The sequence below is a fragment of the Coregonus clupeaformis genome, unplaced genomic scaffold (assembly GCF_020615455.1).
Source record: "Coregonus clupeaformis isolate EN_2021a unplaced genomic scaffold, ASM2061545v1 scaf0721, whole genome shotgun sequence".
Classification (NCBI taxonomy): domain Eukaryota; kingdom Metazoa; phylum Chordata; class Actinopteri; order Salmoniformes; family Salmonidae; genus Coregonus; species Coregonus clupeaformis.
The window spans coordinates 158,265-185,470 of record NW_025534176.1 but is presented as its reverse complement, the minus strand read 5'-3'; the positions used below and the strand labels follow the sequence as shown (position 1 = coordinate 185,470).

Sequence of the window (27,206 nt, the reverse complement as noted above, 5' to 3'; positions counted from 1 at the left end):
TTGCAGCATGAGTGCTAGAACAGTTGGTGTATGTATGGTTATATGCAAAGTTTGCCTTGCATAAACCTGAACAAAAAGGAAACCTAGCTCGCCTTACAACTTCCCTGACTGTGGAAATAATAGACTTATACCGCCACCTTGTGGCTACAGCAAAGCCTACAGTCTTTCGTGAACCTGAATTTGTTTGATGAATCACTTGAAGACAACTCGTATAAAGAGACATTTGTAATACATGCATTTAAATGTCTCTTATTCCCCAGAATAAGTTGGTTGTTTTCCTTTTAATTCACCGGGTCTGCAGGGTTAATTCTGCAGGGTCCCAATTTGGAATAAGAATCGATATGGGTCCAACACTGTCGACAAATGCAGTATGTCTTTTTATTTACTGTTCCAATATGAGTAAATAAAAAAGTAATGCTGTGATTTAAAATGATATAGAATTTATCATCACATTTACACTGGGGGGTATTTACATTTACATTTTAATCACTTAGCAGAACCCACAACCCTGGCGTTGCAAGCGCCATGCTCTACCAACTGAGCTACACGGGACTATTTTGACTTGACGTCCTACTTTCAGAACACAGGTAAAGTTGGTAGTTTACGGGCAACACTATTCAAACATCACAGGGAAAAAATTACATTACATTGGTGTGAAATTTTAAAATAACTTTTATCCAATTAAAACACATTTGGCTCCTTTCAATGACGAAACTATGCCTTTTCGTCCAATCACAACCAAGTTAAGGGCAAAGATGATCTATTATATTTACAAGATAGCCGAGTGGCCGCTCTAACAATGGAAATACACGTCCTCAATTATTGAAGGCAGGCGAGATCAGGTGGGATCATTCTAGCCAATGAGAGGGCAGATACTCGTGATAACAACATGCACAACTAGGTAGTTTTTCTCAAAATTGCCGGAATGCCATATGCATCCACTTGTATCAGTACATGTGTAACAGCCTAAACATTACGAAACTTCTATTCGATCAAATAAGTCTCACGTAATTCGACACTCTGTCATAGACCTTTATACAAAAAAGGGCTTATCTCACGCAGACAGATTTTGGGCGGCGTAAATGCTCTCGCTTCGCTTCTTCCTCTCTGCCTAGGGTTCGGAGCTATGACTCACCAAATAAGGAGCGACAACACCATAAAAGGAAATGTATGTCTGTATATGGTGGAAAGTAGATCTCGAAAAAACGTTTCCCCGGATAGAATTCATGCGCGCTAAATTGGTTACTCTTGTACATTTAAAATGTATTTTCAAAGAGAGACATTCTTTAGATGTTAATAACATAAATTATCTATATTGGAAGAGAGACTGGGAATGGTCAAGCGTTTTCGTTGTGAACTATATGTGATCGCGGATTAATACCAATGGGTGTAAATCGAAATGTCCTTATGTGGAGAAGGGTAGGGGGTTGGGCTTGATTGATTAGTTGTAGGCGGAAACATAACTTCTAACTACAACTTTGCACTGTGATCGTAAATTATATGTCATGGACAATTTATTTCGTTTACAGTAATCTGTGGTAATTCATTTGATCGTGTTTTCCTAAAGCTCACAGAGAACACGCAGCAGTATATAGCTAGCAAGGCTTTACTTGTTGATTTAAGTCGCTAGCTAAATGCCATTTAACTAGCTAGCTATCTCTCCGTTAGCTAGATTTCAAGGCAATTTGCACCAACAGGCTGAGGAATGGACAGATTTTGAATAATTTCTGTTCGATCACAACATCGCACATTTACGCATTGACCAGTGGGACCATCGATCGCGGCGGCGCGAGAGGTTTGAAGGCCTGGGGGACAGGTTCGGAATGTTGGGGGGAAACGGGGCAGGAATAGGTACAAGAGCAGGGGGCGCGCGACCTGGAAATGGGACTGGGTTGACCGCTCTGCAAGTTCATAACCCAGGAACGAACATGAGTGGTGCTGAAGGTGGAAGGTTTGACGACCGAATCAGAGAATACTCAGCCGGGGTGGTGTACAGCGGCTCTGAACCAGAGTCCGACTCCGGGGATGATGATGAGACCATGGGTTCAGCCGGGGACAGAAGAGGGGTGAAACGGGAGAGAGCTGAGATGGAAGTCGCTGCATCGGCGACCTCGGTGGGGCTACCCCCGGGAGGTTATGGCGGTGTCACGGGAGGTGCCACTGGGGCAAAGCCTGGCAAGAAAACCCGCGGACGAGTCAAGATCAAAATGGAATTTATAGACAACAAACTTCGGCGGTACACAACTTTTAGCAAGAGGAAGACTGGCATTATGAAGAAGGTTAGTTGACAGTAGTCTGTCTCTCTGTTTTCATTGCAGACATGCTGCCAACCTGTGCTCGTGCTCCCACACCTGCGCAGACGTTCCATTTCACAGCCACATGTGTTGGCTCTTTGGTAAAAATTCATGAAAACAAATATTTGCTTTTTGGTCTTAATTTAAGGTTAGGCATAAGGTTAGCACTGTGCTTAGGTTTAAAATCAATTTTAAGAGAAATGGTAGAAGGCGGGGGCTGTGGTAACTAGTTATGACCTGTTTCATGTGATGTAACTTACAGCTAACTAATTGATTTAACCTTTATTTTATCAGGGAGTCGTACTGAGACCAAGGTCTATTTTACAGATGAACCCTAAATTACAGGAAATGCACACATCCAAATATAAATACAAAAATGCAAGCAGAAAGAAAGAAAAACACGGTCATAAAAAACAAATGCATTCATCAGTAATAAGGTCCTCAATCAGCTTTCTGAATTGCCCTAGAGGCACGAGAACATCACATTTCCAGAGTTAGCCATCCCTGAGACCGGTGTGGTAACTTGTATGTCTCAAGTTTAGTAATGATGTTAGGTATATTGGGACTTTTTGTAAAAGGGCTTTATGAATGAAAACATAGCAATGTATCAATCTACGTGACATCAGAGGGCCAACCAACTTTCTGGCAGAGAATGCAGTGATGAGTACTAAAATTGTCGCCCGTAATAAAGCGCAATGCGCTATGATAAACTGCATTTAACGGCTTTAATGAAGTGGCAGCTGCGTTCATATAGATGATGTCGCCATAGTCTAGACTGAATAATCTGCTTTCTACTATTTAGCGAGAGGCAGGACCTATTTCGATAGAAGAAGCCCATTTTTCTCAGCTTCTTAAGTAACTCATCAATATGCTTTCTCAAAGCAAACTTTTCATCTATCCAGATGCCCAGATATTTGTAAGCACGGACACGATCAATATGGACAGCATCCAAAGTACATATGCTTAAATCATCAGACTTATTTTGATGCACTCTAGAAAACAACATATACTTAGTTTTAGCTGCATTCAGTACTAATTTGAGGTCAACGTTTTTCTGTAATACAATAAAGGCAGACTGCAGTTCAGATAGAGCCTGGTCAACCGTGGGGGCAATAGCATACACAACATTATCATCCGCATACAAGTGCAGGTTACACTTTTTTTTTTACAGACAAGATGATATTGTTAATGTAAACATTAAAAAGTACAGGACTTAGACTCGACCTCTGCAGGACACCTTTCATAATGTCCAGGAAACCTGATTTAACACCATCAGTAGAGTATTTTTATTTTATGTGGTAACTTACTCATTTGAGTTCAATGGTCTGAGGCCCTATTATAGATCATATTCATAACAATGTTTTCATGAAGGGTTCTTGATTAGGCTGTCCAGAGTATCTACTTTTCATGAGCTGCTACATAGTTGCAGGACTGATTTAGATTTGTAGAGCAATTCAGCTTCTACAGAGGATCAAGAGAGACTGGTGAGAATAACATTTTAATGCATTCCTGCAATCACCTCCCCAAGTTATAGCCCAATAAAAACCTGAGCATACAATTACTTGCTGCCAAAACCACTTTCTTTTCTTGGCAGCTCAATATTGTTTGATCTGGCCTGTTTGGTTAGGCATAACACTTTGCATTTAGGTTGGGTCATCATGTGTAGGCCGATAACCTCATCCTAGATAAATCTGTCAAATGGGACTACAGCAGCAGCATGCATGTGTTCCTCAGGCCTGTGGTTTTAATGTCACATGGACAAGTACAGTGAAATGACTTTCTTGCAAGCTCCACAAAATAACAAGGTAGAACAAAAACACAAGTAATACGTTTTTCCTTTCCCTTTTATGTACAGGGTCAGTTCCAATACCATATTTACAATGTGCAGGGATACTGGAGTGATAGTGGTAGATATGTATAGGGGTAAGGTGACAAGGCATCAGGATATGATAAACAGAGTAGCAGCAGCGTAACTGATAATTGTATGTGAGTGTGTGTAGAGTCAGCATAAATGTGTGTGCTTGTTATGTGTCAGTGTGTGTAGGGTCAACTCAGTCTGTGTAGCCATTCTGTTAGCTATTTAACAGTCTTATGGCATGGGGATAGGAGCTGTTCAGGAGCCTGTTGGTGTCAGACTTGATGCACCTGTACCGCTTGCCCTGCGGAAGTGGAGACAAGTCTATGGCTTGGGTGGCTGGAGTCTTTAACGATTTTCCGGGCCTTCCTTTCACACCACCTGATATAGAGGTCCTGGATGGCAGTGAGCTCTGCCCCAGTGATGTACTGGACTGTCCGCACCACCCTCTGTAGTGCCATGTGATCGAGGTTGGTGCTGTTGCCATACCAGGCAGTGATGCAGCCAGTAAAGATGCTCTCAATGGTGCAGCTGTATAACTTTGAGGATTTGAGGGCACATGCCAAACTTTTTCAATTCCTGAGGGGGAAGAGGTGCTGTTGCCCTTTGGACCGTTTTAAGTCCTTGTGATTTGCACACCGAGGAACTTGAAGCTCTCAACCCTTGTCCCCAGGCTAAGAAGTGTCTGGTGAACGAGATTAGCAGTAAAGAGATAATTTGGGTTGAGAAGCAGGGAGGTATTTAGGTTGGGAATGAATGATGCCTCCTCAATGGGGCTTTAAGCTCAGGGAGCTAGGCAAGTTATCTGTTAGGCTACCTAAACTGTACTATGAGTAGCTTACCTTAAGGCCTTTGCAGACTGTACGATTTTAGCCGTCTTTTGCCATGATTTTGCCGTCCCAGAAAAAATGTCTATGTCGTGGGCAAATTCTTAGGTCGTAAACGATTGTCAGACGTCTTTGCTCGTTCAGTGTGACCGGGTCTAGGTCTGCCGATTTGAAGTACCACAACGTGCGGTCGTATACTTTTTTGTTTTGTTGCCTTTATCGTGTAGTGTGGCTGGTGTTACGAGCTGATCCCAGTGACTGACCAATAGGAACATGGAACCAGCACTGAGTATGCGCACAATAATATGATTATTGTGAATAGGAAGATTAATATAATAGTTTGATTTAAATTTAGCCTACATGCTGTGCAAGAACGATTTCCCTAATAATCTTGTTTACATGACACATCTGCATGATAAATGCGCAACGTTCTACCACAGCGACTACTTGATTCTGAATTCGGACATATAAAGGTTGTATGTGAACGTTTTCTAAGATGCATACTTTCAGTTTTTCCAAACTCACTTCACTCGCGCATAAGCATAGAGTGAGGCTTGCGCTACTGGCACAAAATCCCAGATCAAATACACCGCTGCAGTTGACGTAGCCTCGCAAGCCAATCGCCGAATGTGATGACAGAATTGAAGCAAATCGTACAATCCAGCCAGGTTGATATCAAGATTTTAATTTGGTAACATCACACAGTGACGTGATAATCGTAAAACTGAATCCGACGTACAGTCTGCAAAGGCCTTTAGGAGTTAAACAATCCCGCTCAGGGCAGGGGTACTTCACAGATTTTGGTACCCAGGTGTGCTGAATGCAGCAGGGAGGGGCAAAGAAAAGTTGGCAACCACTGTTACAAAATATAGGCAAGGAAGGGTCTACCTAGTCAGTTGCACAACTGAATGGATTCAACCGAAATGTGTCTTACACATTTAACCCAACCCCTCTGATTCAGAGAGGTGCGGGTGGCTGCCTTAATCAACATCCACGGCGCCCAGGGAGAAGTTGTCTTTTTCCAACTTGCTGGCTCTGGGATTCGAACCAGTGACCTTTCGGTTACTGGCCCAATGCTCTTAACCACTAGGCTACCTGCCGCCCCAGGAGGCCCTGGTTCACTTGGAAAAGCAGACTGCAATGTGGAAGGTAGAGTAAGGCACTGATTTGATGTGCCACAAAATCTGAGCTTTCACTGCTCCTCTATGGTGCACTGCCAACACACTTACAGAGCGATACTGTGTGGGTGCCTAGGCAACCACAAGGTTCCTTCCACTCTGCAATGAGGAGGCAATGCCACTTCTGCATGGGAAAGGGTATACCTAGTCAGTTGCACAACTAAATGTCTTCCACATTTAACCCAACCCCTCTGAATCAGAGAGGTGCAGGGAGCTGCCTTAAACGACATCATCGGTGCCCAGGTAGCAGTTGTTGTTGGGGGTTAACTGCCTTGCTCAAGGGCAAACGGCAGATTTTCCCACCATGCTGGCTCGGGGATTCGAACCAGCGACCTTTCAGTTACTGGCCCAATGCTCTTAACCACTAGGTTACCTGACGTGTGTGTGTGTGTGTGTGTGTGTGTGTGTGTGTGTCCACACAAATTACAGAAAGTGTTGCTGCAAAGTGGAGGACACAGGAGCGCTAGGCCTACTCGCTCAATCTCTTCAACTCTATATTCTCCTTCCTATCGTTTGCCCCTTCCTGTTTTTGTAGCCTTGTTTAATAATCAACACTGGTTGCTTTCTGATGTCGTCCCAGTTTTATGAGCACCATAAAGTGCTTGAATACATTGAATAGCATACACAGCCAACTGGCCAATGGCTTCTGCCAAAAAGATCCCCTCCCCTCCTACTACTATCCCATAGTGCCTGGGAGCCCTGGGCTTGGTCCAGCCATGCTCCCTGCTGCCTACACAGGCACAATGTTTGGCTGTGGGGTTCCCCTTGGAAACAACAGCTTGTGCTCACCGAGATCCTGTTAAAAGCTTTTAAGAAATGGCTATGCATGGTGGAAGGAAGCTTGGTCTGGGCTGCGTTAAGAAGGGCACTGTGTTGTGGTACTAATAGCCTGTGTAGAACAAACATGACCCTCTGACATGTTGAGTAAGTAATCATGTTAGTTCTATTCATGACATTTCTATTTGCAATGTTCCACAACGTTTTGCCTTCTGAACGTGGCCCTGCACTGCTCTAAGCAACTAATGCGCTTGTTCAGAAACATTGAACTCTTACTCTCCCAATAACCTCTAGCCTAACTCTCCACTCTTGGCCTTTGTAGGACTACAGCCCAGAGACCACGTTGCTTGTTCTCTCCTTTATCAATAAATACTTGATAGTTAGAAGACGTGCTTGCTGCCACACCATGTTGCATCAGTGCTAAGGAATTCTGTGTGTTTGCTCCAAGACAATTTTGGCAGAGCACATTTTTAGAATGTTTGCATTGAATATCCATGTACTGTCATTTTGATTTAGGGATTAAGCTTGTGAGAAAAATGAATAATTTATCATACATTATGTAAATTATTTGGGCTGTGTAGAGCTCCAATAGCAGCTCAATGAAGCGAGATATGAGTGATTGTCTACAGGTGGAGAGAACAGTTAGTGTTGCTCATGAGTTGAATGACGTTTTGCATGAAGTTTGTATGAATGGTTTTGCATTTATATACAGCTTTTCATGAGGTCTCAAATGACTTTGCATTGAGACCCTGTGAAAAAAAAAAAACACTATAGGCCTACATCCTAAATGAAAATCAATTCAGTCATTCATCCATCTTGTCATTCACTGAAACTCTAGGCTATACTGCTCCTGTTGCATTACCGTATCACAAATGGAACAATATATTGATAAAGATGCATGCAAAGGCCTGTTGATATCCATTGACGCCCAACTGATGAACTCCCTATATCCCTCTATCAGTGTGCAAGTGCTGTTCGCCATCAATGAAAGAAGTCTACTCAGACAATTGTCTGTCCGATGGGATTTTTCTTGATTAAGCAGTTCTTTTATTTATTTATTAGAATCTCCCTACTATTTTTAACATGTATCATAGCATTAAAATGGATCAATGGATGATTAATTTGTACAGTGACAATCACATTCTCTCTTTTTATTGTTACTGTAAAGTGTTGCGATTTCAAATGCACTTCAGCTCCTTACACTCCTGGAAATTGGCCTATATGGATAGGGCCAACTTGAAATGTTTCTAACAGAAGAGCTATTAAAAAGCATATGCATGACCAGAACACTGGCGACTATGGGGAAATTATTACATTTAGGTTATTTCAGACCAAAGTTGAGGACACAAGACTGAATCCAAACATTACACTGTTGATTTAGTGCATTTTACATTTACTGTACTTTTCACAGCATTTGTCAATAACGAAATCTGAAAATACTCTGTGGATACTGTGCATTCAGTAACATAATAAGAATATTCATTTACATTTTGGAGTAGGTGCAAGATAAGAAAAACCGATTCCAAGGGTTTGAGTGAGAGGTCTAACTGGTGTTTCCATGTGGCCACACACCACTCCAAACTGTGCACAGTTCCTAAGTAATTTCAATGCACTTTTATGACTCGAGGAAAGAGCTTTCACCTATAAGGTGCTTTTTTTTTAGCTCTCCTAACTTTACCATTGAGGAACTGAGGCAAGCTCACTTGTAGTTTTTTGTTTTGAACAAAGCTCTGCGTCCCCACCATCATACAATTGCTGTTGTTGTTTACGCAATCCCAAAATGTTCCATTTATATATCGTAATCTGGGTCAGGTGGGCATCATTTGAAATCGTATTCTATTGCCAACATGGCTAGCTATGTTATAAAATACGATCTTAGTGTTTAGGCTTTCAAAAGGCACTTCAGACAAACAGATTGTAATTTTGATGCACATAGAATGAGTGCATTCAAGTGCGTGTTCCGCGTCTAATCTTCTTCACAATACGACAACATAAGCTCATTCTGTTCAGGACAATCCAGGGTATAGCGCATGTCATCCTTGTAACTGTGTATCAAACATAGCGATCGTAAACCTTGATACTGTAAATTACATGTCTTCAAATATGGAAATGTGAAGTGCACATTTGGACTCACGGGTGTGCTTGTATGACATCAAAGCGGTATTATAACCCTCAACATCTCATCTTTCAGAACACATTGACTCCTCTCAATTTACAGCATTTCCTTCACTCAGGCAACAACAAATGTGCAAAAGGGATGGGGGCATCTTGTTGTCGCGCACATGCACAAGTTTAAAACGGCTATCGGTCAAAACCGATACAGCGTTGTAAAGCGGCAAACCTGAGCTCTGACGTCATGTATAGCATGTTACTCTACAGCCACTGCGTTCCAATTTAGGCACTTATCAATGACAAACTCTGCCATTTTCAACCCGTATACAGGATGACGGGCTGTGAGTGGAAAGGGCTACATGAAGCTTGATTTGATGCCTGACGCTCTTTCATCCCTCTTCCCACTCCCCAAGGCCTACGAGCTCTCCACTCTAACGGGCACCCAGGTCCTCCTCCTGGTGGCCAGCGAGACAGGCCACGTCTACACATTTGCCACGCGCAAGCTCCAGCCCATGATCACCAGCGAGACGGGCAAGGCGCTCATCCAGACGTGCCTCAACTCGCCCGACTCGCCACCCCGCAATGACCCGTCCACCGATCAGCGCATGAGCGCCACAGGCTTCGAGGAGACGGACCTCACCTACCAGGTGTCGGAAGGTGACGGCTGCACGGAGCCCACCAAGGTGAGGTGGTTAGACAGTCTCCTGGGATTAACACAACCGATAGCTGCTTCAGAGAACCTGGGTTACCACGCATCGAGTTGCCTAATGCTGTCTTAGATTATGATTTTAGCATAGCAGTTGCATGGAGGTGTTTTTCGAACTCATAGTTCAACAAACATGTTGATATCACACTTTTTTGGGCCTACTGTGCATAATAGTAGTAGTAGTAGTAGTATTTCAGAATGTGGAAGAGGTATATTGTTGCTCTGTTCATTCTTTCTCCTTTTGGGAAATTGGCACAGACCTCAGTACCGAAGAGGTTTGCTAGATTACTATGCAGTGCTGGAAAGAAAAGTAGTGTAGAATGTCTTAACCTGTAGTAGTATTCATCATCCCTTGAAAAGCAAAGGTGTTGGCTGTCATAATCTCAGACAGTGTTAGAATCAAAGGCAGTTTCACCTCCTTATTCTGGTAAAAAGTCTGTGGGAGAAAAAAAACTTTCCAGCCAGAGAAACCTTTTGTAGGTTTCTGGACCAAAGTCATAGTACAGCATCACAGGACATAATTCTGCTTAAATGGTTGACATCACTACAGGGGTCCTTTAACCAAAGCTGACCAATGGGTTAACTGTTAAATCTCCTTAGACTTCACTGTTATTTATGAGCATATGATCCACAAACACATCTGAAATGCTTCACAGTAGATTGATAAAAATAAGATTTGGCCTCTTTGTCCATATATGGGATGGTTTCCTCTAGTTTTCCTCTTGGCAGAGGGCTGATTGCATTCCATATAAACTGCAGCTGTTTTCAGCGTTGGTTGGAGACCGTGATTTTCAAGGAAACGTGGTGAGCTCTATGTGAGGAGGTTCAGCGATGTTTGCCTACCGTAGGCTAAATCTTATGCTTGAGTAAATAAAAAGGTCCTCGTTGGGTTAGTCTTGAGCTTTATTGTCAACCACTTGAGGTCAAAGTTTCATCTCTCACCTGGCTTAATGCAGAGGGGAAGAAATGGTAGCTTCCTCGGATGGTCATTTAGTTGGCTCATTCACCAGGCACAGGCCTACACTTTCGCTTTGGAATTATAGCGTGAGCTACACAAGTTCACATTAATATTTGGTTGTTGGTGATGAACCACGGTACTACTTCGGCTCACAGCTGACGTGGTGGGAGGAATCCTCACTGCTCACTCTGTGGAGAGGAAGTTGCTATTAGGAGGTTAAAGGGGTGTCTGTCTGACTGACTAGTCACCTCTCAGTTGTGGTGTTGTGCAAAGCACTGATAGAAAGACAGAGTACAGACGACGAAGTAGAGCCGCACGCTGGTGCAAGAAAGCTGTTGTCAGGAACACAATAATACAGATGGACAGGGACGCTATTCAGGAGCAAAAGTGGGGTGGGCTGGGGTTCTAGACTCAATCAATCAGACTACAGCCAGACAGTCAGTGTCATAACAAGGAACAAGGCCATCCAAATCAAACTTAGTAGGGCATAACCCTCGTAACCTAGTTTTTCATTGGTTGCTTTACTCTCAGTAAAGAGACAGGCTGTGAGCACGTTGCGTGGAGGTGAGCCGCGGGGCCCCCGAGGTGTTTGTTTACTAATTTTGTCCCCTCTTTTGAAAGAGACTCGTTCAGAAAATGTTTATGGAGGAGGAAATGGACTTATGCTGAGAGGGATAACTTGTTCAAATAGGCTAATGTAGATGTCCTCTAGAAAGAAAAAAGCAAACCAAGTGCCCTAGACTAGAATGCACAATGATGAATACAAGACACTGAATGCGGTCAGTTGAGTCTTTTTTCTTTTGCCAAATACACTACCAGTCAAAAGTTTGGACACACCTACTCATTCAAGGGTTTTTCTTTAATTTCTTTTACATTTTTTACATTGTAGAATAATAGTGAAGACATCAACTATGAAATAACACATATGGAATCATGTAGTAACCAAAAAAAGTGTTAAACAAATCAAAATATATTTTATATTTGAGATTCTTCAAATAGCCACCCTTTGCCTTGATGACAGCTTTGCACACTCTTGGCATTCTATAAGCGCTTCAAACGTTCATTTTTAGCGCTGCTGGAACAAAGGTGCAGCTGAATGCAGCATTGCAGTCGGCACACTTGACATTTCCTGCAGTTGAGTAGTAGCCAGCCAACCTACTGCCCAAATGTTGCTGTACAGTTTTACCCTTTGCATGATCTTTTGTTGCAGTTTTTGTTTATTGGATATTCATTGACAAGCTTTAAACTAAGCCAAACTGCCACATCTTAGTAGAACTGCGGCACACATCTGTGCATTTTCTATCCGCTGCGCTATAAACAGGACACACGTAAACAACGTAGTTGACGGTGAATACACCAATGCAAGCTCAGAAACTCCAGTCTCCTTTTCATCTCATTTAGCACCTGATTTACTTCAAGCTGCAATATGTCACTTTTGGGCAACCTGGCCAAATTCACATAGAAATGTGTGTTATAGATCTGTCATTCTCATTGAAATCAAGTCTATGAAGCGGTGTATTTTACATTTACATTTTAGTCATTTAGCAGACGCTCTTATCCAGAGCGACTTACAGTTAGTGAGTGCATAAATATTTTCATACTGGCCCCCCGTGGGAATCGAACCCACAACCCTGGCGTTGCAAGCGCCATGCTCTACCAACTGAGCTACATGGGACCTATATCTGTTTTATATGTGCTATTTCTATGCTTGCTGTACTTCAGTTTCGTTTTTGCGTCTTTTACTTTCAGTTTTGTACACCAGCTTCAAACAGCTAAACAGCGGTTTAGATGGTACAATGATTATCTACACCACAGGTGTCAAACTCATTCCACAGAGGGCTGCTGGTTTTCGCTCCTCCCTTGTACTTGATTGATGAATTAAGGTGACTAACTAGTAAGGAACTCCCCACCTGGTTGTCTAGGGCTTAATTGAAAGGAAAAAACTAAAACCTGCAGACACTAGGCCCTCCATGGAGTGAGTTTGACACACCTGCTCTACACTATACTTGCTTGTTTTGTCACAGAAACTGAAATTAGGCTAACTTAAAATGTTATCAACCAGGAAATGCCGGTGCGATTTCTGCATAGTGCATCTTTAACAAAAGGCTTAATAGGTGGTCCAGGTAAATTATGACATAGCACAAGTGGGGGGGTCTTTCCTCTTTTGTTCTCTACTGCTCCTCTGTTTATCCTCAAGCAAGGGGAGGCTGATGACGTCACGGATTCCCATCAGACCAACTCCTTGAATGCTCTACTCCTTTTTAAGTTTGCAGTTGTCTAAAAATAAATGTAATCTTGGTTGTCAAATATATCATTATGGGCTACATGCGAGTATAATGACTAAACGATTTATATGCAAGTTTAAGTGACACACACTAGTATAAACGAGTTAAAGACGTCCTCCAGCAATTTATTTTGACGTTTACTGTTGAAAAGCGTAATCCCTAGTACAGTGAGGGGAAAAAAGTATTTGATCCCCTGCTGATTTTGTATGTTTGCCCACTGACAAAGACATGATCAGTCTATAATTTTAATGGTAGGTTTATTTGAACAGTGAGAGACAGAATAACAAACAAAAAATCCAGAGAAACGCATGTCAAAAATGTTATAAATTGATTAGCATTTTAATGAGGGAAATAAGTATTTGACCCCCTCTCAATCAGAAAGATTTCTGGCTCCCAGGTGTCTTTTATACAGGTAACGAGCTGAGATTAGGAGCACACTCTTAAAGGGAGTGCTCCTAATCTCAGTTTGTTACCTGTATAAAAGACACCTGTCCACAGAAGCAATCAATCAATCAGATTCCAAAAGCTCCACCATGGCCAAGACCAAAGAGCTCTCCAAGGATGTCAGGGACAAGATTGTAGACCTACACAAGGCTGGAATGGGCTACAAGACCATCGCCAAGCAGCTTGGTGAGAAGGTGACAACAGTTGGTGCGATTATTCGCAAATGGAAGAAACACAAAATAACTGTCAATCTCCCTCGGCCTGGGGCTCCATGCAAGTTCTCACCTCGTGGAGTTGCAATGATCATGAGAACGGTGAGGAATCAGCCCAGAACTACATGGGAGGATCTTGTCAATGATCTCAAGGCAGCTGGGACCATAGTCACCAAGAAAACAATTGGTAACACACTACGCCGTGAAGGACTGAAATCCTGCAGCGCCCGCAAGGTCCACCTGCTCAAGAAAGCACATATACAGGGCCGTCTGAAGTTTGCCAATGAACATCTGAATGATTCAGAGGAGAACTGGGTGAAAGTGTTGTGGTCAGATGAGACCAAAATGGAGCTCTTTGGCATCAACTCAACTCGCCGTGTTTGGAGGAGGAGGAATGCTGCCTATGACCCCAAGAACACCATCCCCACTGTCAAACATGGAGGTGGAAACATTATGCTTTGGGGGTGTTTTTCTGCTAAGGGGACAGGACAACTTCACCGCATCAAAGGGACGATGGACGGGGCCAAATCTTGGGTGAGAACCTCCTTCCTTCAGCCAAGGCATTGAAAATGGGTCGTGGATGGATATTCCAGCATGACAATGACCCAAAACACTCGGCCAAGGCAACAAAGGAGTGGCTCAAGAAGAAGCACATTAAGGTCCTGGAGTGGCCTAGCCAGTCTCCAGACCTTAATCCCATAGAAAATCTGTGGAGGGAGCTGAAGGTTCGAGTTGCCAAACGTCAGCCTCGAAACCTTAATGACTTGGAGAAGATCTGGTGGGACAAAATCCCTCCTGAGATGTGTGCAAACCTGGTGGCCAACTACAAGAAACGTCTGATCCTTGTTATTGCCAACAAGGGTTTTGCCACCAAGTACTAAGTCATGTTTTGCAGAGGGGTCAAATCAATTTATAACATTTTTGACATGCATTTTTCTGGATTTATTTGTTGTTATTCTGTCTAGCACTGTTCAAATAAACCTACCATTAAAATTATAGACTGATCATGTCTTTGTCAGTGGGCAAACGTACAAAATCAGCAGGGGATCAAATACTTTTTTCCCTCACTGTATAAATTATGTAAAGTACACACACTAGGGTAAAAAATAAGAGTGTGCAAAGCTGTCATCAAGGCAAAGGGTGGTTAAATAATAATAATAATAATAATATGCCATTTAGCAGACGCTTTTATCCAAAGCGAGCATACATTTTTTTTGTGTATGGGTGGTCCCGGGGATCGAACCCACTACCCTGGCGTTACAAGCGCCGTGCTCTACCAGCTTTTTACTTTGAAGAATCTAAAATATATTTTGATTTGTTTAACACTTTTTTGGTTACTACATGATTCCATATGTGTTATTTCATAGTTTTGATGTCTTCACTATTATTCTACAATGTAGAAAATAGTAAAAATAAAGAAAAACCCTTGAATGAGTAGGTGTGTCAACTTTTGACTGGTACTGTACATTTTACGGACAGTATATTTTTTACTTGACAATTGCCACCAAAGCAAGCGAGCCGGCCGTGTAGGCTATTTGGCTTTGCTCTTGGCGAGCTACATGAGCATATTGAACTATATTTTCTTTGGTAGTTTGCCAATTCAAGCGAGGGGTCCTACGCCTCAATAATTATTTCCCAGCATTGTTTGTTCAAAATGGAAAATTGAATCATCTCGTCATCGCTGTCTCTCCCCTCCCATCCCCAGACTCATCTGCTTTGCTTGATTTTCATGAAGATAGTTAGCACACCAGCTTGCTCACAAACTACATGTGTCCAGGAGTTGAAGCTTAGCCCTTCGATGGAATCCTCGATGTGTATCAGCATCTTGTCAAATCTAAAAACACTCCAACTGAGTGTGCTGACTAAGATGGACAGAGTGCATTATTTTTCTGAAATGTTTCTCGGCATGAGAGAAAACGCAAATACATTTGGTTGGTACATCCCCTTATCTGTACATATTTGGCTATCAAATTATCTACATATCATAACACAGCCATACAGACGTAAGTAAAGATTCTCTCCAAATGCACTGATAACAGATCAATATCATAAATATATCTCTCCTGCTTTCTCCATTTTTCTGGACATGATGAAGCCGACGTTCACCATGGCCAATCTGCCTGCCAGTGTCAACACCCAACCCACGTCGACGTCCTCGTCCTCCACTTCCTCCTCCTCCTCCTCCGTGGCCATGCACTTGCAGAACAGCATCCCTGCCACCTGCTGGCAGGTCTCGTCGGGCATCAATACTCACAGTGCCACCAGCAGTGCCAACGGCACGGTGCTGAAGACCTCGGCCACATCAACAAGTGTCATGCTACCCGGAGGGTTCACCCTCATGTCCGGTGAGTGAGGGGTCTCCTGTTTTTATTTATTTAGATATCTCACTTTCTTTGCCTCATCATTTACCCCCTTTATTACACACCTTATTGGCTTGATGTTCATCCGTGTCGCACCCAATTTGATTTACTTCTATTCACCCCCCTGAATTATTCCCTTGCTTCAGAATTGTCATTAAAAAAAAATTATGGTTTTGAGAATATTGCACCCCAATAAAAAAAAATTCCTCTGGGGCCTTTTGGCTGTGTGTTTGTGCATGTGTTTTGTCTGTATGGCTGTGTTTTGACTGAGTGTGTTTTGTCTGTGACTTTGTGTTTGTGAGTCTCTTTTGTCTGTGGCTGTATTATTTTCTGTGAAGCTGTATTTTTTAAATGTGAAGCTGTCTGTATTTTGTCTGAGGCTATGTTTTGTCTGACTGTGTTTTGAGGATGTTTTGTCAGTGATGCTGTGTTTTATCTGTGGCTGTTTTGTTTGTGTGGCTGTGTCCGTTTTCTCTCTCTATCTTATCTTTTGTCTTTCTCGCTGTGTTGTCTTTGTGTTTTCTTGGTCTATGCGCCGGTTCCGCTGCGTGAGACCTGTGCACCGCTAATCTTCTCTGCGCGCCCTCTAGGCACAGCGCTTCCCCCTGGCATGCACACCATTCCGCTCAGTCAGCTGCAGGCCCTCCAGGGCACCTTGGCCCAGACCAGCATCACCACCGCTACCGCAGGGCACACACAGCAGGGCCAGCAGACCACCCTGCTCCGCCTACCTGCAACTGTCTCGCTCACAGGTCAGGGGCTTCTTCACCCCACCGCGTCATGTTTTGTTTCCTTGCCACGATACTTCCGAGCATCAACTCTCCCTGAATTGCAAATCAACCCCTAGCTCCTACACTCTTGGCAGGCAATATGACAACAATTCTGCCTTAATGAAAGAAATGTTCTGCACAACATAAATAATCTTCAATGATTCATTTATTCTCTGTACGGCCGCAGCCTTCTTTAGTGTACAGAATAACCAATTTTGTTACTTTTTAGACGATTCTGCCTTACATATCAGAGGGCATGATGGAGCTACCACTATATTGCTTACACACATCCAATCCTCTCCGATCTACACCAAGGGGTTGATTTAGGGTCTGTCTCCCTCTGTCTGCATGTATCTCTCACTGTCTAAGTTTGTGTTGTCTGTCTCCAAATTGAGCCCAGTTTGTTTGCATCTAGGATCCTAGTAATTTCTCTGTAGCTACCTCTTGTCGCTGTTCAAAACTGTATCTCCCAATATCTCTATGCCTGTCTGTTAGCGTCCTTTTCTAGGTTTCCCTTTACCTCACTGTCTCTCTATGCATCTCGGTCTCTCTCTCTGCATATTTGTCTGAGCCTGCGTCAGTGTCTCTTCCTGGACTTTAGTCTATCTCTTTGCGTCGCAACAAAGGCAAAAATACTAACATTTACAATGCAGTGAGAAAGCATGTTTGAATGAACTCTTATGAGGTTTGAATATGGTGCTCTGCTTGCAAGCAGTCACAGGAGAGGGCTCATTTGTTGACGGGACAAAGGAAGGCAATGAGGATGGATAAAGACTCATGGAAGGATAAACGGGAGCTATATTTTAGGGACGAGGAGTGGGAGGAGTAGCAAAGTCAAGTGTGTAGATAGGGACACGAATATAGGAGAGAGGATATTTTAGTCTGTTCACTGGTCAGTGTTTGTTACTGAATGGGTGTGTGTGGGGGGGGACGCGCATTAAGGCTGTTTCTGATTGTGTGTAGCAGAGCTCTAACCGCTGTTATCACAAGAAACAGGAAAGATGGCTTTGTCCACATATGCAAGCCGACGCCCCAAGTCATTTTTGAGCAGGGTTAAAAATAACCACCAGAGTTTTATCAGTTGTCTTAGCGGACGGAAAAAAGCGGGAGTTGAAAAAGTTCCACACTTGTGTCCAATGTACCCTCACGTATTTTTCGGTACTTAAATGTTGTGAGAATTCTGTGCAACTTCCAGTGCGCGTTTACTGTGAACACTGAGGCTGTAGTCGCTTTAAGTTCGTTTTAACAGTGGCCAAGTAGGCTACTGTGGCTATTTGATCATAATGTAGGCCTACCAGAATGGCCTACCATCAGAAACAATGGAGAAAATGCATCCTATAAAATTCAAGCCAGTCTCAAAATACAACACTACCCCTTTTTAAGAAGATGTCTAGAAATGTACATGTTTTGTGCTCTTGTAGGAAGCAATCACTACCATATTGCTGACTACAAATTATCTATGACTGGGGTAATAACTCACTAACTAGCAAAGGATATGAACAAATGTGCACACGTGGCTACATGCAGCTCGCTTTGATCTCAAAACAAGCGCATCTACTCACGACCGCTCATGCTGTAAACACAGTCCAGTTTAAAGTAAATGGCACAGATCCATATTTCGAATGGCAATGGTCTATTTGCGCATAGGCATACTGCAGCTCTGATTGGTTATGCCACACCGGTCTGTGTAGAGTATGGGCTGAGTCGTGTGTCAGTGCAATAGAATCCTACTCTGATGCGTTCTGCCTACAACAAAATCTCTTGCATAGTAAATGTTTCGATATATTGCATTGAAGGTGGCTAATATTGCGTTGATTCGATCCCAATTGCCACAGTAAAGGGAAACATTGATAGTGTTAACAGGGAAAACTCTAGAAAGTTGAGTGAAGTTTAATCTCGTGCTTCTCTCAGTGGGCTGATATTTCTTCTGCGCAGCAGTCCCGGGGCTACTGCACGGATGCGCGCTGCCTAGAGGGAACATTGCTTGTGTCAGTTTTATATCTCACTTGGCGTTCATCTTCATGAACGGTAGTGAAAGTAGGCTAACAGCTGTGCACATTCTTTAAAATTGTCAGTAGTAATATCCCAAGTACTTCATTTGTAAAATCACAACGGCTGAAAATGGAACACCTTTTTGTGTTAAACAGCATATCTGACAGTTGTATAGAGGGGGATTCTGTGTTGCTTTTCTGTAGGTCAGTTAACCCTTGCTCAGCCTTGTCCACACCACTTAACTGGTACACACTCATAACTAACCCGTTCATATTTACCACCAAACTGTAGTTATGTACCTAGCAGAGGTAACATGCAAACTTGGGCTCTATAATGAGTGTGCGAAAATAGCAGAATAGTTGAATGGCAAATTAATATTCTCACTCTAGGTGTGTGTGCATGTGCGTCTTTCTCAGGTGGAGGGATGGGCCAGCAGCTGCAGGCCATTCAGGTTCACCCCAGCAGCCAGCAGAGCTCTGTGAGCCACAGTGACCTCTCCCACATCACAAGCAGCTCCACAGGTAAACAACAACAACCATACTCTCACTGCAGCCTGTCTGTGCTTATGATCCCATTTTACTATTATGCCAATGTGATTTGAGGGGGGGTTGGAAACAGCACTGCGATAATATTATTAGTATTTTGAGAAAAAAAAAGTGAATTGTTAAATTGCTATATGATGACTAGTAGGCTATTTACCCCACTCTCAAACGCGACAAGCAGCGGTCTGTTTACAAGTTGATGTAATAATGAAATGGGCTCATTGATGGACCCAATCCGAAGGAGGAGGGTCTGGAATGACTGGTGTAGAAGAGCAGTAGCCCCATCTAGAGGGCAAATAGAGAGACTGACATGAGTGCCACTTCTCAGTGGCAAGTGAATCCGAAATCGACCTCTAGGCTCTAGCTCTTCCTCACTAGGCATTCCTTTAGATCTGAAAGGACTGGACAGGTATTAACAATATGGTAATTGCTTCTCCTGTATATAATGACGAGATGGTCTTGTCTCCGCCCTAACAATGGGAGTCGTCCCAAAGGCAGGAAGGCAGGCGGTCTGCTTATCTTTGACGGGAGTAAACCCTCTCGCTTCACCTCTTCCTCTCTGTCATAGGTTAGATGGAGTTTCTTCCATTTTGCTTACTTTCTAATCCTTGCAGATTTATTGGGCCCAGTTTTTCAAAACCTTTCTGATTGGATTTTGGCAATCGGATTTGATTAAATGTTAGATTTTGGTATTTCAAAACAGAAAAACTAGAATGATTCTGATCATTTGGATTGGGATTTGGTAATCCAATCTGACCTTTAATCAAGATTAACCAATGATGTGTATATATAAACCCTGGATTGCTGATGCTATGTATTGACCAATGAGAGGCTTTGAAGCCACCGGCCGCCATATTGGTAATCCTCAGAAGGATCAGTCCTCCATAGGAATGAATGGAATTCTACAGTATTTCATTCAAATATTTCAAGGTCAGAATTACGTATATTTGAGTATTTCTTTGTTGTAGTGGGGACTGTAACATTAGTACTCTTTAAAAAATAATGTTAAGGAATAGGTTTTAATATTTTTTAAATGTTCAGTTCACATAATATAATTTGTAAGTATGCATTAAGGTGTCTGTAATAGAATATAATTGTCAAAAACGAATGTAGACATTGAATTAATGCATCTCTAAAGGATCCAAAATCCTTTTTCTTTTTTTTTTAACAAACGAAGAGTACCAAAATGGCTGCGTGGTGGCTTCAAACAGAGCTCCCTGTCAGTCAACCAGGGCTTATACATACCTTTAAAATCATTAAAGGAGAAGTTTCCTTTTTTTACAACCAAATCTCTATTTTTGATGTAAATGGCATGTTATAGAAGGGTCCATACACCTTTTTTGTGATTTCACATGTTTTTGAGAAATGTGCCCCAAACAACAGCAAATCACTTCTTCGTGCTCGTTGTGTAGTATGGAGGCCCTGAAAAAACATGAACAAACGCTCCAAAAACACCCAAATACATTTTAGAAAAGGGAAAAGATCTCAGTATAGTGATACAGGTCTTTAGATGTTGTACAAATGAAATTGTCATTCCAAACTTTATCCGCAATGTTATATTCCCTTTTGTGTGTTTCTCAAAAACTTGAAATCACAAAAAAGGTGTCTGGACCTCCTTCTATAATAGAGATTTGGTTGTAAAAAAGGAAACTTCTCCTTTGACATTTTTTCCAAACTCAAAGGTGTGATTTAGGATAGTTTTGATGCCAAACATGTGGATAATGTTGATCCCACTGGAAGGGTGGATATAGAAATGTGAAAGGCACTACAACTGAGAAATGTCAATGTCACTAAGGTGGGGAGATCAAACCGCAGTATTCCATCTGAAAACCAAAGGTTACTGATTGTATTACAGTGGGGGAAAAAATTATTTAGTCAGCCACCAATTGTGCAAGTTCTCCCACTGAAAAAGATGAGAGAGGCCTGTAATTTTCATCATAGGTACACGTCAACTATGACAGACAAATTGAGAGAGAAAAAATCACATTGTAGGATTTTTAATGAATTTATTTGCAAATTATGGTGGAAAATAAGTATTTGGTCACCTACAAACAAGCAAGATTTTTGGCTCTCACAGACCTGTAACTTATTCTTTAAGAGGCTCCTCTGTCCTCCACTCGTTATCTGTATTAATGGCACCTGTTTGAACTTGTTATCAGTATAAAAGACACCTGTCCACAACCTCAAACAGTCACACTCCAAACTCCACTATGGCCAAGACCAAAGAGCTGTCAAAGGACACCAGAAACAAAATTGTAGACCTGCACCAGGCTGGGAAGACTGAATCTGCAATAGGTAAGCAGCTTGGTTTGAAGAAATCAACTGTGGGAGCAATTATTAGGAAATGGAAGACATACAAGACCACTGATAATCTCCCTCGATCTGGGGCTCCACGCAAGATCTCACCCCGTGGGGTCAAAATGATCACAAGAACGGTGAGCAAAAATCCCAGAACCACATGGGGGGACCTAGTGAATGACCTGCAGAGAGCTGGGACCAAAGTAACAAAGCCTACCATCAGTAACACACTACGCCGCCAGGGACTCAAATCCTGCAGTGCCAGACGTGTCCCCCTGCTTAAGCCAGTACATGTCCAGGCCCGTCTGAAGTTTGCTAGAGTGCATTTGGATGATCCAGAAGAGGATTGGGAGAATGTCATATGGTCAGATGAAACCAAAATAGAACTTTCTGGTAAAAACTAAACTCGTCGTGTTTGGAGGACAAAGAATGCTGAGTTGCATCCAAAGAACACCATACCTACTGTGAAGCATGGGGGTGGAAACATCATGCTTTGGGGCTGTTTTTCTGCAAAGGGACCAGGACGACTGATCCGTGTAAAGGAAAGAATGAATGGGGCCATGTATCGTGAGATTTTGAGTGAAAACCTCCTTCCATCAGCAAGGGCATTGAAGATGAAACGTGGCTGGGTCTTTCAGCATGACAATGATCCCAAACACACCGCCCGGGCAACGAAGGAGTGGCTTCGTAAGAAGCATTTCAAGGTCCTTGAGTGGCCTAGCCAGTCTCCAGATCTCAACCCCATAGAAAATCTTTGGAGGGAGTTAAAAGTCCGTGTTGCCCAGCGACAGCCCCAAAACATCACTGCTCTAGAGGAGATCTGCATGGAGGAATGGGCCAAAATACCAGCAACAGTGTGTGAAAACCTTGTGAAGACTTACAGAAAACGTTTGACCTGTGTCATTGCCAACAAAGGGTATATAACAAAGTATTGAGAAACTTTTGTTATTGACCAAATACTTATTTTCCACCATAATTTGCAAATAAATCCATAAAAAATCCTACAATGTGATTTTCTGAAGAAAAAATATCTCAATTTGTCTGTTGTAGTTGACGTGTACCTATGATGAAAATTACAGGCCTCTCATCTTTTTAAGTGGGAGAACTTGCACAATTGGTGGCTGACTAAATACTTTTTTTCCCCACTGTAAATGCTTGACTGCAGTATAGGTATGTGGTCATTTGTTACATTGAGAAGTGTCAAATTATATGCATGTACTTGCAGTACAAGTGATATGCAAGCTCTATTTTTAATCTTAGTTGCCTTTATTAACATAGTTTTCTGTTTCACTATGACTGTGTAGAAGTAGTAACATGTCCTGTTCAACATGTTGAAGTCACGATTCATAATTGTACGAATGAACCTTGCAGAATATTGATTATGCCCCCCTTGTTGTCCTGTCTCCCTACTCTAGTGAGCCTCCCCACCACCATCGTCACGTCTTCGGTGCCCTCGACGATGGGTGGTCACATGATGTACCCTGGTGCCCACACTGTCATGTACGCCACACCTACGACCTCGTTGGGCGACGGCAGTCTGACCGTGCTCAACACCTTCCCACAGACAGCCCATACGCAGTCCCATGACCCCGGTGAGCCAATCAGAGTCCAGATGCCACAACTGGCCTAACAGGGCGCTGATATACAATGAGCTCAAAGTATTGGTACAGTGACAACTTTTTTGTTGTTTTGGCTGTACTCCAGCATTTGGATTTGAAATGATACAATGAGGTTAAAATGCAGACTGTCAGTAATAATTTGACGGTATTTTCATCCATATTACATTTTACATTTACGTCATTTAGCAGACGCTCTTATCCAGAGCGACTTACAAATTGGTGCATTCACCTTATGATAGCCAGTGGGACAACCACTTTACAATTTATTTATTTTATATTTTTCTAATTTTTCTATTTATTATTTTTCTATTTATATCAGGTGAACCGTTTAGAAATTACAGCACTTTTTGTACATAGTCGTCGTCCCCCCCCCATTTTGGGGGACCAAAAGTATTGGGACAATTTCACTTATGTGTATTAAAGTAGTAAAAATGTAAGTATTTGGTCCCATATTCATAGCACACAATTGTAGAGTCCACCTTGTAGAGTCCATGCCCCGCAAATTGAGGCTGTTCTGAGGGCAAAAGGGGGGGCTGCAACTCAATATTAGGAAGGTGTTCCTAATGTTTGGTATACTCGATCTATGTCAGCTGTAGAGAGACGAGAGGGCATGAGAACTAGTTTTGATCAGTCAGCTATAGGATGACAAATACCAGAGTTTAGGTGCAGGTACAGCCTACTAGCGCTAGCTAGTTGGAGTCAAATATCTATGCTATCGTCCAATAGTATAGATGTTTGTTCTCCCCGTTTGTTTTTAGGTTATTCAAAAACAACTAGCACGGCTGGAGAAATCAGCATGCATTAAACTGAAAGACTGGTTAATAGGCCAAGTCTTATTCCTATCAAATGGAAAGAAAATATAAAATTGGGCCATTAAAACAATAAGACACCAGAGTGTCCGATCCTATAAAAATAGACTTCGGATTTTGGTCCAGATAATCTGACGTTTGAGAGAGGAAATTTTTTATAAATTCTGACCAGACATTTTGTGCTGCTTTGGTGAAACTCTTAGCTCTGTCTACATTATTCTCTTACATTCTGTAAATATAACATTTATTGAAATAGGCTATAGCAAATAGAAATATAGGCCATTTTCTCAATATCACCCATGCACTACCCTGCTCTGTGCTGCCTGACTCTGCTCTTTACTGCATAGCGGCATGCAGTCAAGTTGAAATAGCTTAGTCTCGTCTGTCATATCATGATGTTGTCACTATCGACGATGGCTGTCAATCATCCTCAATAGACGATACTATCGTAATATCGGCCAACCCTACCTACTGGCTCGTTTATGTGTGCGCGATTCATTTATTGGACTTTTTCCCCCCCTCCCAACTAGGTGCTGTATCGCAGGTGTTCCTCACAGGACATCCTGGGACAGTTCAGATCCCTGTGTCAGCAGTGCAGCTCCACCCGGTAATGATACCCATGTCCCTCTGTCACCACAACTCTACTGTCACCTCAACACTACTGTCACCTCAACACTACTGTTACCTCAACACTACCCTCCCTACTCAACATTACTGTCACCTAATCCCCTCTCCTTTTGACCTGTAGATGGTGATTGGTCAGCAGTCAAGCAGCAGCAGCAGCAATCTCACAGAGCTTCAAGTGGTCAACCTGGACGCCCATCATCACTCAAAGGACGATTGACACACCCACATATCAATAGACTGCTTTACCCAGACACACATTTAAATGCACACACGCCAGGGGATCACTGACGCCTTGCCAACAGACTGCCACCCCTATTTATTACTGCCATTTCACAGCAATGATACATTTTTTTTATTTTTTATAAACCTTGGTGTTACAGAGGATTGACGTGTGGTACCGCCATTTTACTTTGTATACATTTTTGTATATTTGTATTTTCTTTTCTTTCTCTGCAAGAGTTGCTTGGCTTGACATATCCACACATTGCTGGGGCTACAGCTTCACATTTCAATCAGACACTTGTAGTGTGTGCACATACCGGTTGTACGTATGTGAACTGAAAAGAGGTTTTGATATTTAGTTTTTCTTATGAATGTATTCTCTTTTAAGCCCTCTGTGCATCCTAATGTTGATTACTTATATTTGTATTATGTTGGCAAATGAATGATAACTCTACAATACCAGTTGCTGACATTAGGGTACTCATATATTTTTATTTCATTTCTGGGGGGAAATGTGCCAAATGATAACAGTATCTATTTGCTGATAATGCTACAGTTAAATAAATAAATATATACTCAATTACGCACAGATACACACAAACAAAGCATTACCCTCAAAATCAAGCATCTGTCAGATTCACATACGTGTACATTATGACTCTGGACTGACTCTGCCATATAGCTTGAATGTGCTACGCTTCTGTGCTGTGCTACAATGGGCTGATACACTGACTTGTCCTTGTCCTCTGACAGGGTACCACCACTGGTCTAGGTACAGTACTGCCCTATCATTCTGTAGGTTAAGGAATTACTTTTGAACATCACAAGGTTAATCTGGAAGGCTGACGCAGGCACTTTTTCCTCTTCTCTGTGTGAATCTACAGCACTTACTCTGTTGCTGCAGAGAATAGTACTGTATTTCCCATCAAAACAACTGAACTATTACCCCAATTGTAAGGGTGTGTTTTCAGGATGCTGGTTACGATTTCAATATTGAAGGACATTGTCTTAGTACCTAATACCCAAGATTTTATTTTAAAAAATTACACTTACAGTATCATACCCTATGCCAGTCTAGGTTGTCATAGTTAAATCTTCAAGAAACTAAAATTCTGGAATATGTCTATCTGGGTTGTGTTCATTAGGCACCAAACGGAAGAAAAACGATCATATCAAAGCCTGTTTAGCCCATATTTTAGAAATAGGCTCTGCAATGTTGGGTATTAGTATAACTGCACAAGTGTGGTTTTTAAAGAGGAGATCATCAAGACAGAATTTATCGGTGTGGTTCTCTTGGGCTCAACCATTGCCAACATGAGGGAAAAGCAACAACATCAAAATGTTAAATGGGTAATAATATTAATTTACTTTTGTGGGAATCCTTGAATGGCAAGCACCACTTTTCTATCACTTGGCTTGCCTGAAAAAAGACACACACGGCTTCATGCCCACATTCTCTACCACCTCTGAGATGGTTTTTGACTGTTAACCATTGTCACCTTTGTCAAATATCTATTCTTCAATTTAAATGTATGAATAAAAAGAATGTTTGTAGTTTGTCACCAATATTTCCCCGCTTCCTGTATGAAACAAATTGAAAAAGAATGCCCATAATCTTCCCTGAAATTGTTGTGTAAATAGGACTACGAGTAGCCTTAGCTGATATGTCAATAGCTAGGTTTCCATCCAATTGGTGTCAGATATTCATGCGAATATTCTAAAATAGGCATAAAAAAGATGCGCAATTTGCCACCAGAGGTGTGTTTCCATCAAACGTACTTGTTGCGGCTACAATGCTGTGCGTGATGACATAGTGCACATAAAAACACGTGCGTTATGAACCTCCTCTCCAACTAGTAATTACTAATGGGAAAGTCCTCTATCATCCCTGAGCTCTGACTTCTCCCACATGCTGACCTGATGTCAACCACTAAGGAAATGACCTTGATAACAGCATTTCAGCAGTTAAATGCAACAACAAAACATTTATAAAAAGCTATCTATTAACATGATTTTTAAACACTATAATTTCTTGTCAAGCATGATAGATGTACCTTTTGTTTACAGTTGATGCATCTTCTCAACGTGTTCAAAGCACGTGAATGCATCCAACTGGTATTTCAACTTCACAACTGGTAATTTCCACCTTCCCTCTTGGTTATGAATGCAGCATTAATAAGCTTTTGTCAGAAATCAGGACTAATAAAGCCAATGCAACTGCCTGTTTTACAAACGCTAGGCTACCACCAGATGGGCATTCATAACATTGCATATAGTTTGCTGATAAAGTGGACAGGGTAGGTTACAGTGGAGACTCCT

General features: G+C 42.2%; 1 protein-coding gene across 3 annotated transcripts; it reads left to right on the top strand.

Annotated features, from left to right (window-relative positions):
* Positions 1-1,431: 1,431 nt before the first annotated feature.
* LOC123485529 (serum response factor-like) lies at positions 1,432-26,455 on the top strand. 3 transcript variants are annotated; one of them, XM_045216484.1, is made up of 8 exons: positions 1,432-2,279; positions 9,457-9,726; positions 15,744-15,993; positions 16,599-16,760; positions 19,187-19,291; positions 23,026-23,202; positions 24,569-24,645; positions 24,787-26,455. In XM_045216484.1, the coding sequence occupies exons 1-8, from the start codon at positions 1,824-1,826 to the stop codon at positions 24,880-24,882; spliced, it is 1,593 nt and encodes a 530-aa protein (XP_045072419.1). In that variant the 5' UTR covers positions 1,432-1,823; the 3' UTR covers positions 24,883-26,455. The 3 variants fall into 3 exon arrangements, with proteins under 3 accessions (XP_045072419.1, XP_045072421.1, XP_045072420.1); XM_045216486.1 differs by lacking the exon at positions 9,457-9,726; XM_045216485.1 differs by lacking the exon at positions 16,599-16,760.
* The last annotated feature ends 751 nt before the right edge of the window (positions 26,456-27,206 follow it).

Excerpts from the sequence above, each read along its gene's own strand:
- LOC123485529 (XM_045216484.1), top strand. The coding sequence starts at position 1,824 with ATGTTGGGGGGAAACGGGGCAGGAATAGGTACAAGAGCAGGGGGCGCG. Across the intron at positions 9,727-15,743 it reads GCTGCACGGAGCCCACCAAG|CCGACGTTCACCATGGCCAA; the intron begins GTGAGGTGGTTA and ends GACATGATGAAG. Across the intron at positions 24,646-24,786 it reads CAGCAGTGCAGCTCCACCCG|ATGGTGATTGGTCAGCAGTC; the intron begins GTAATGATACCC and ends TTTGACCTGTAG.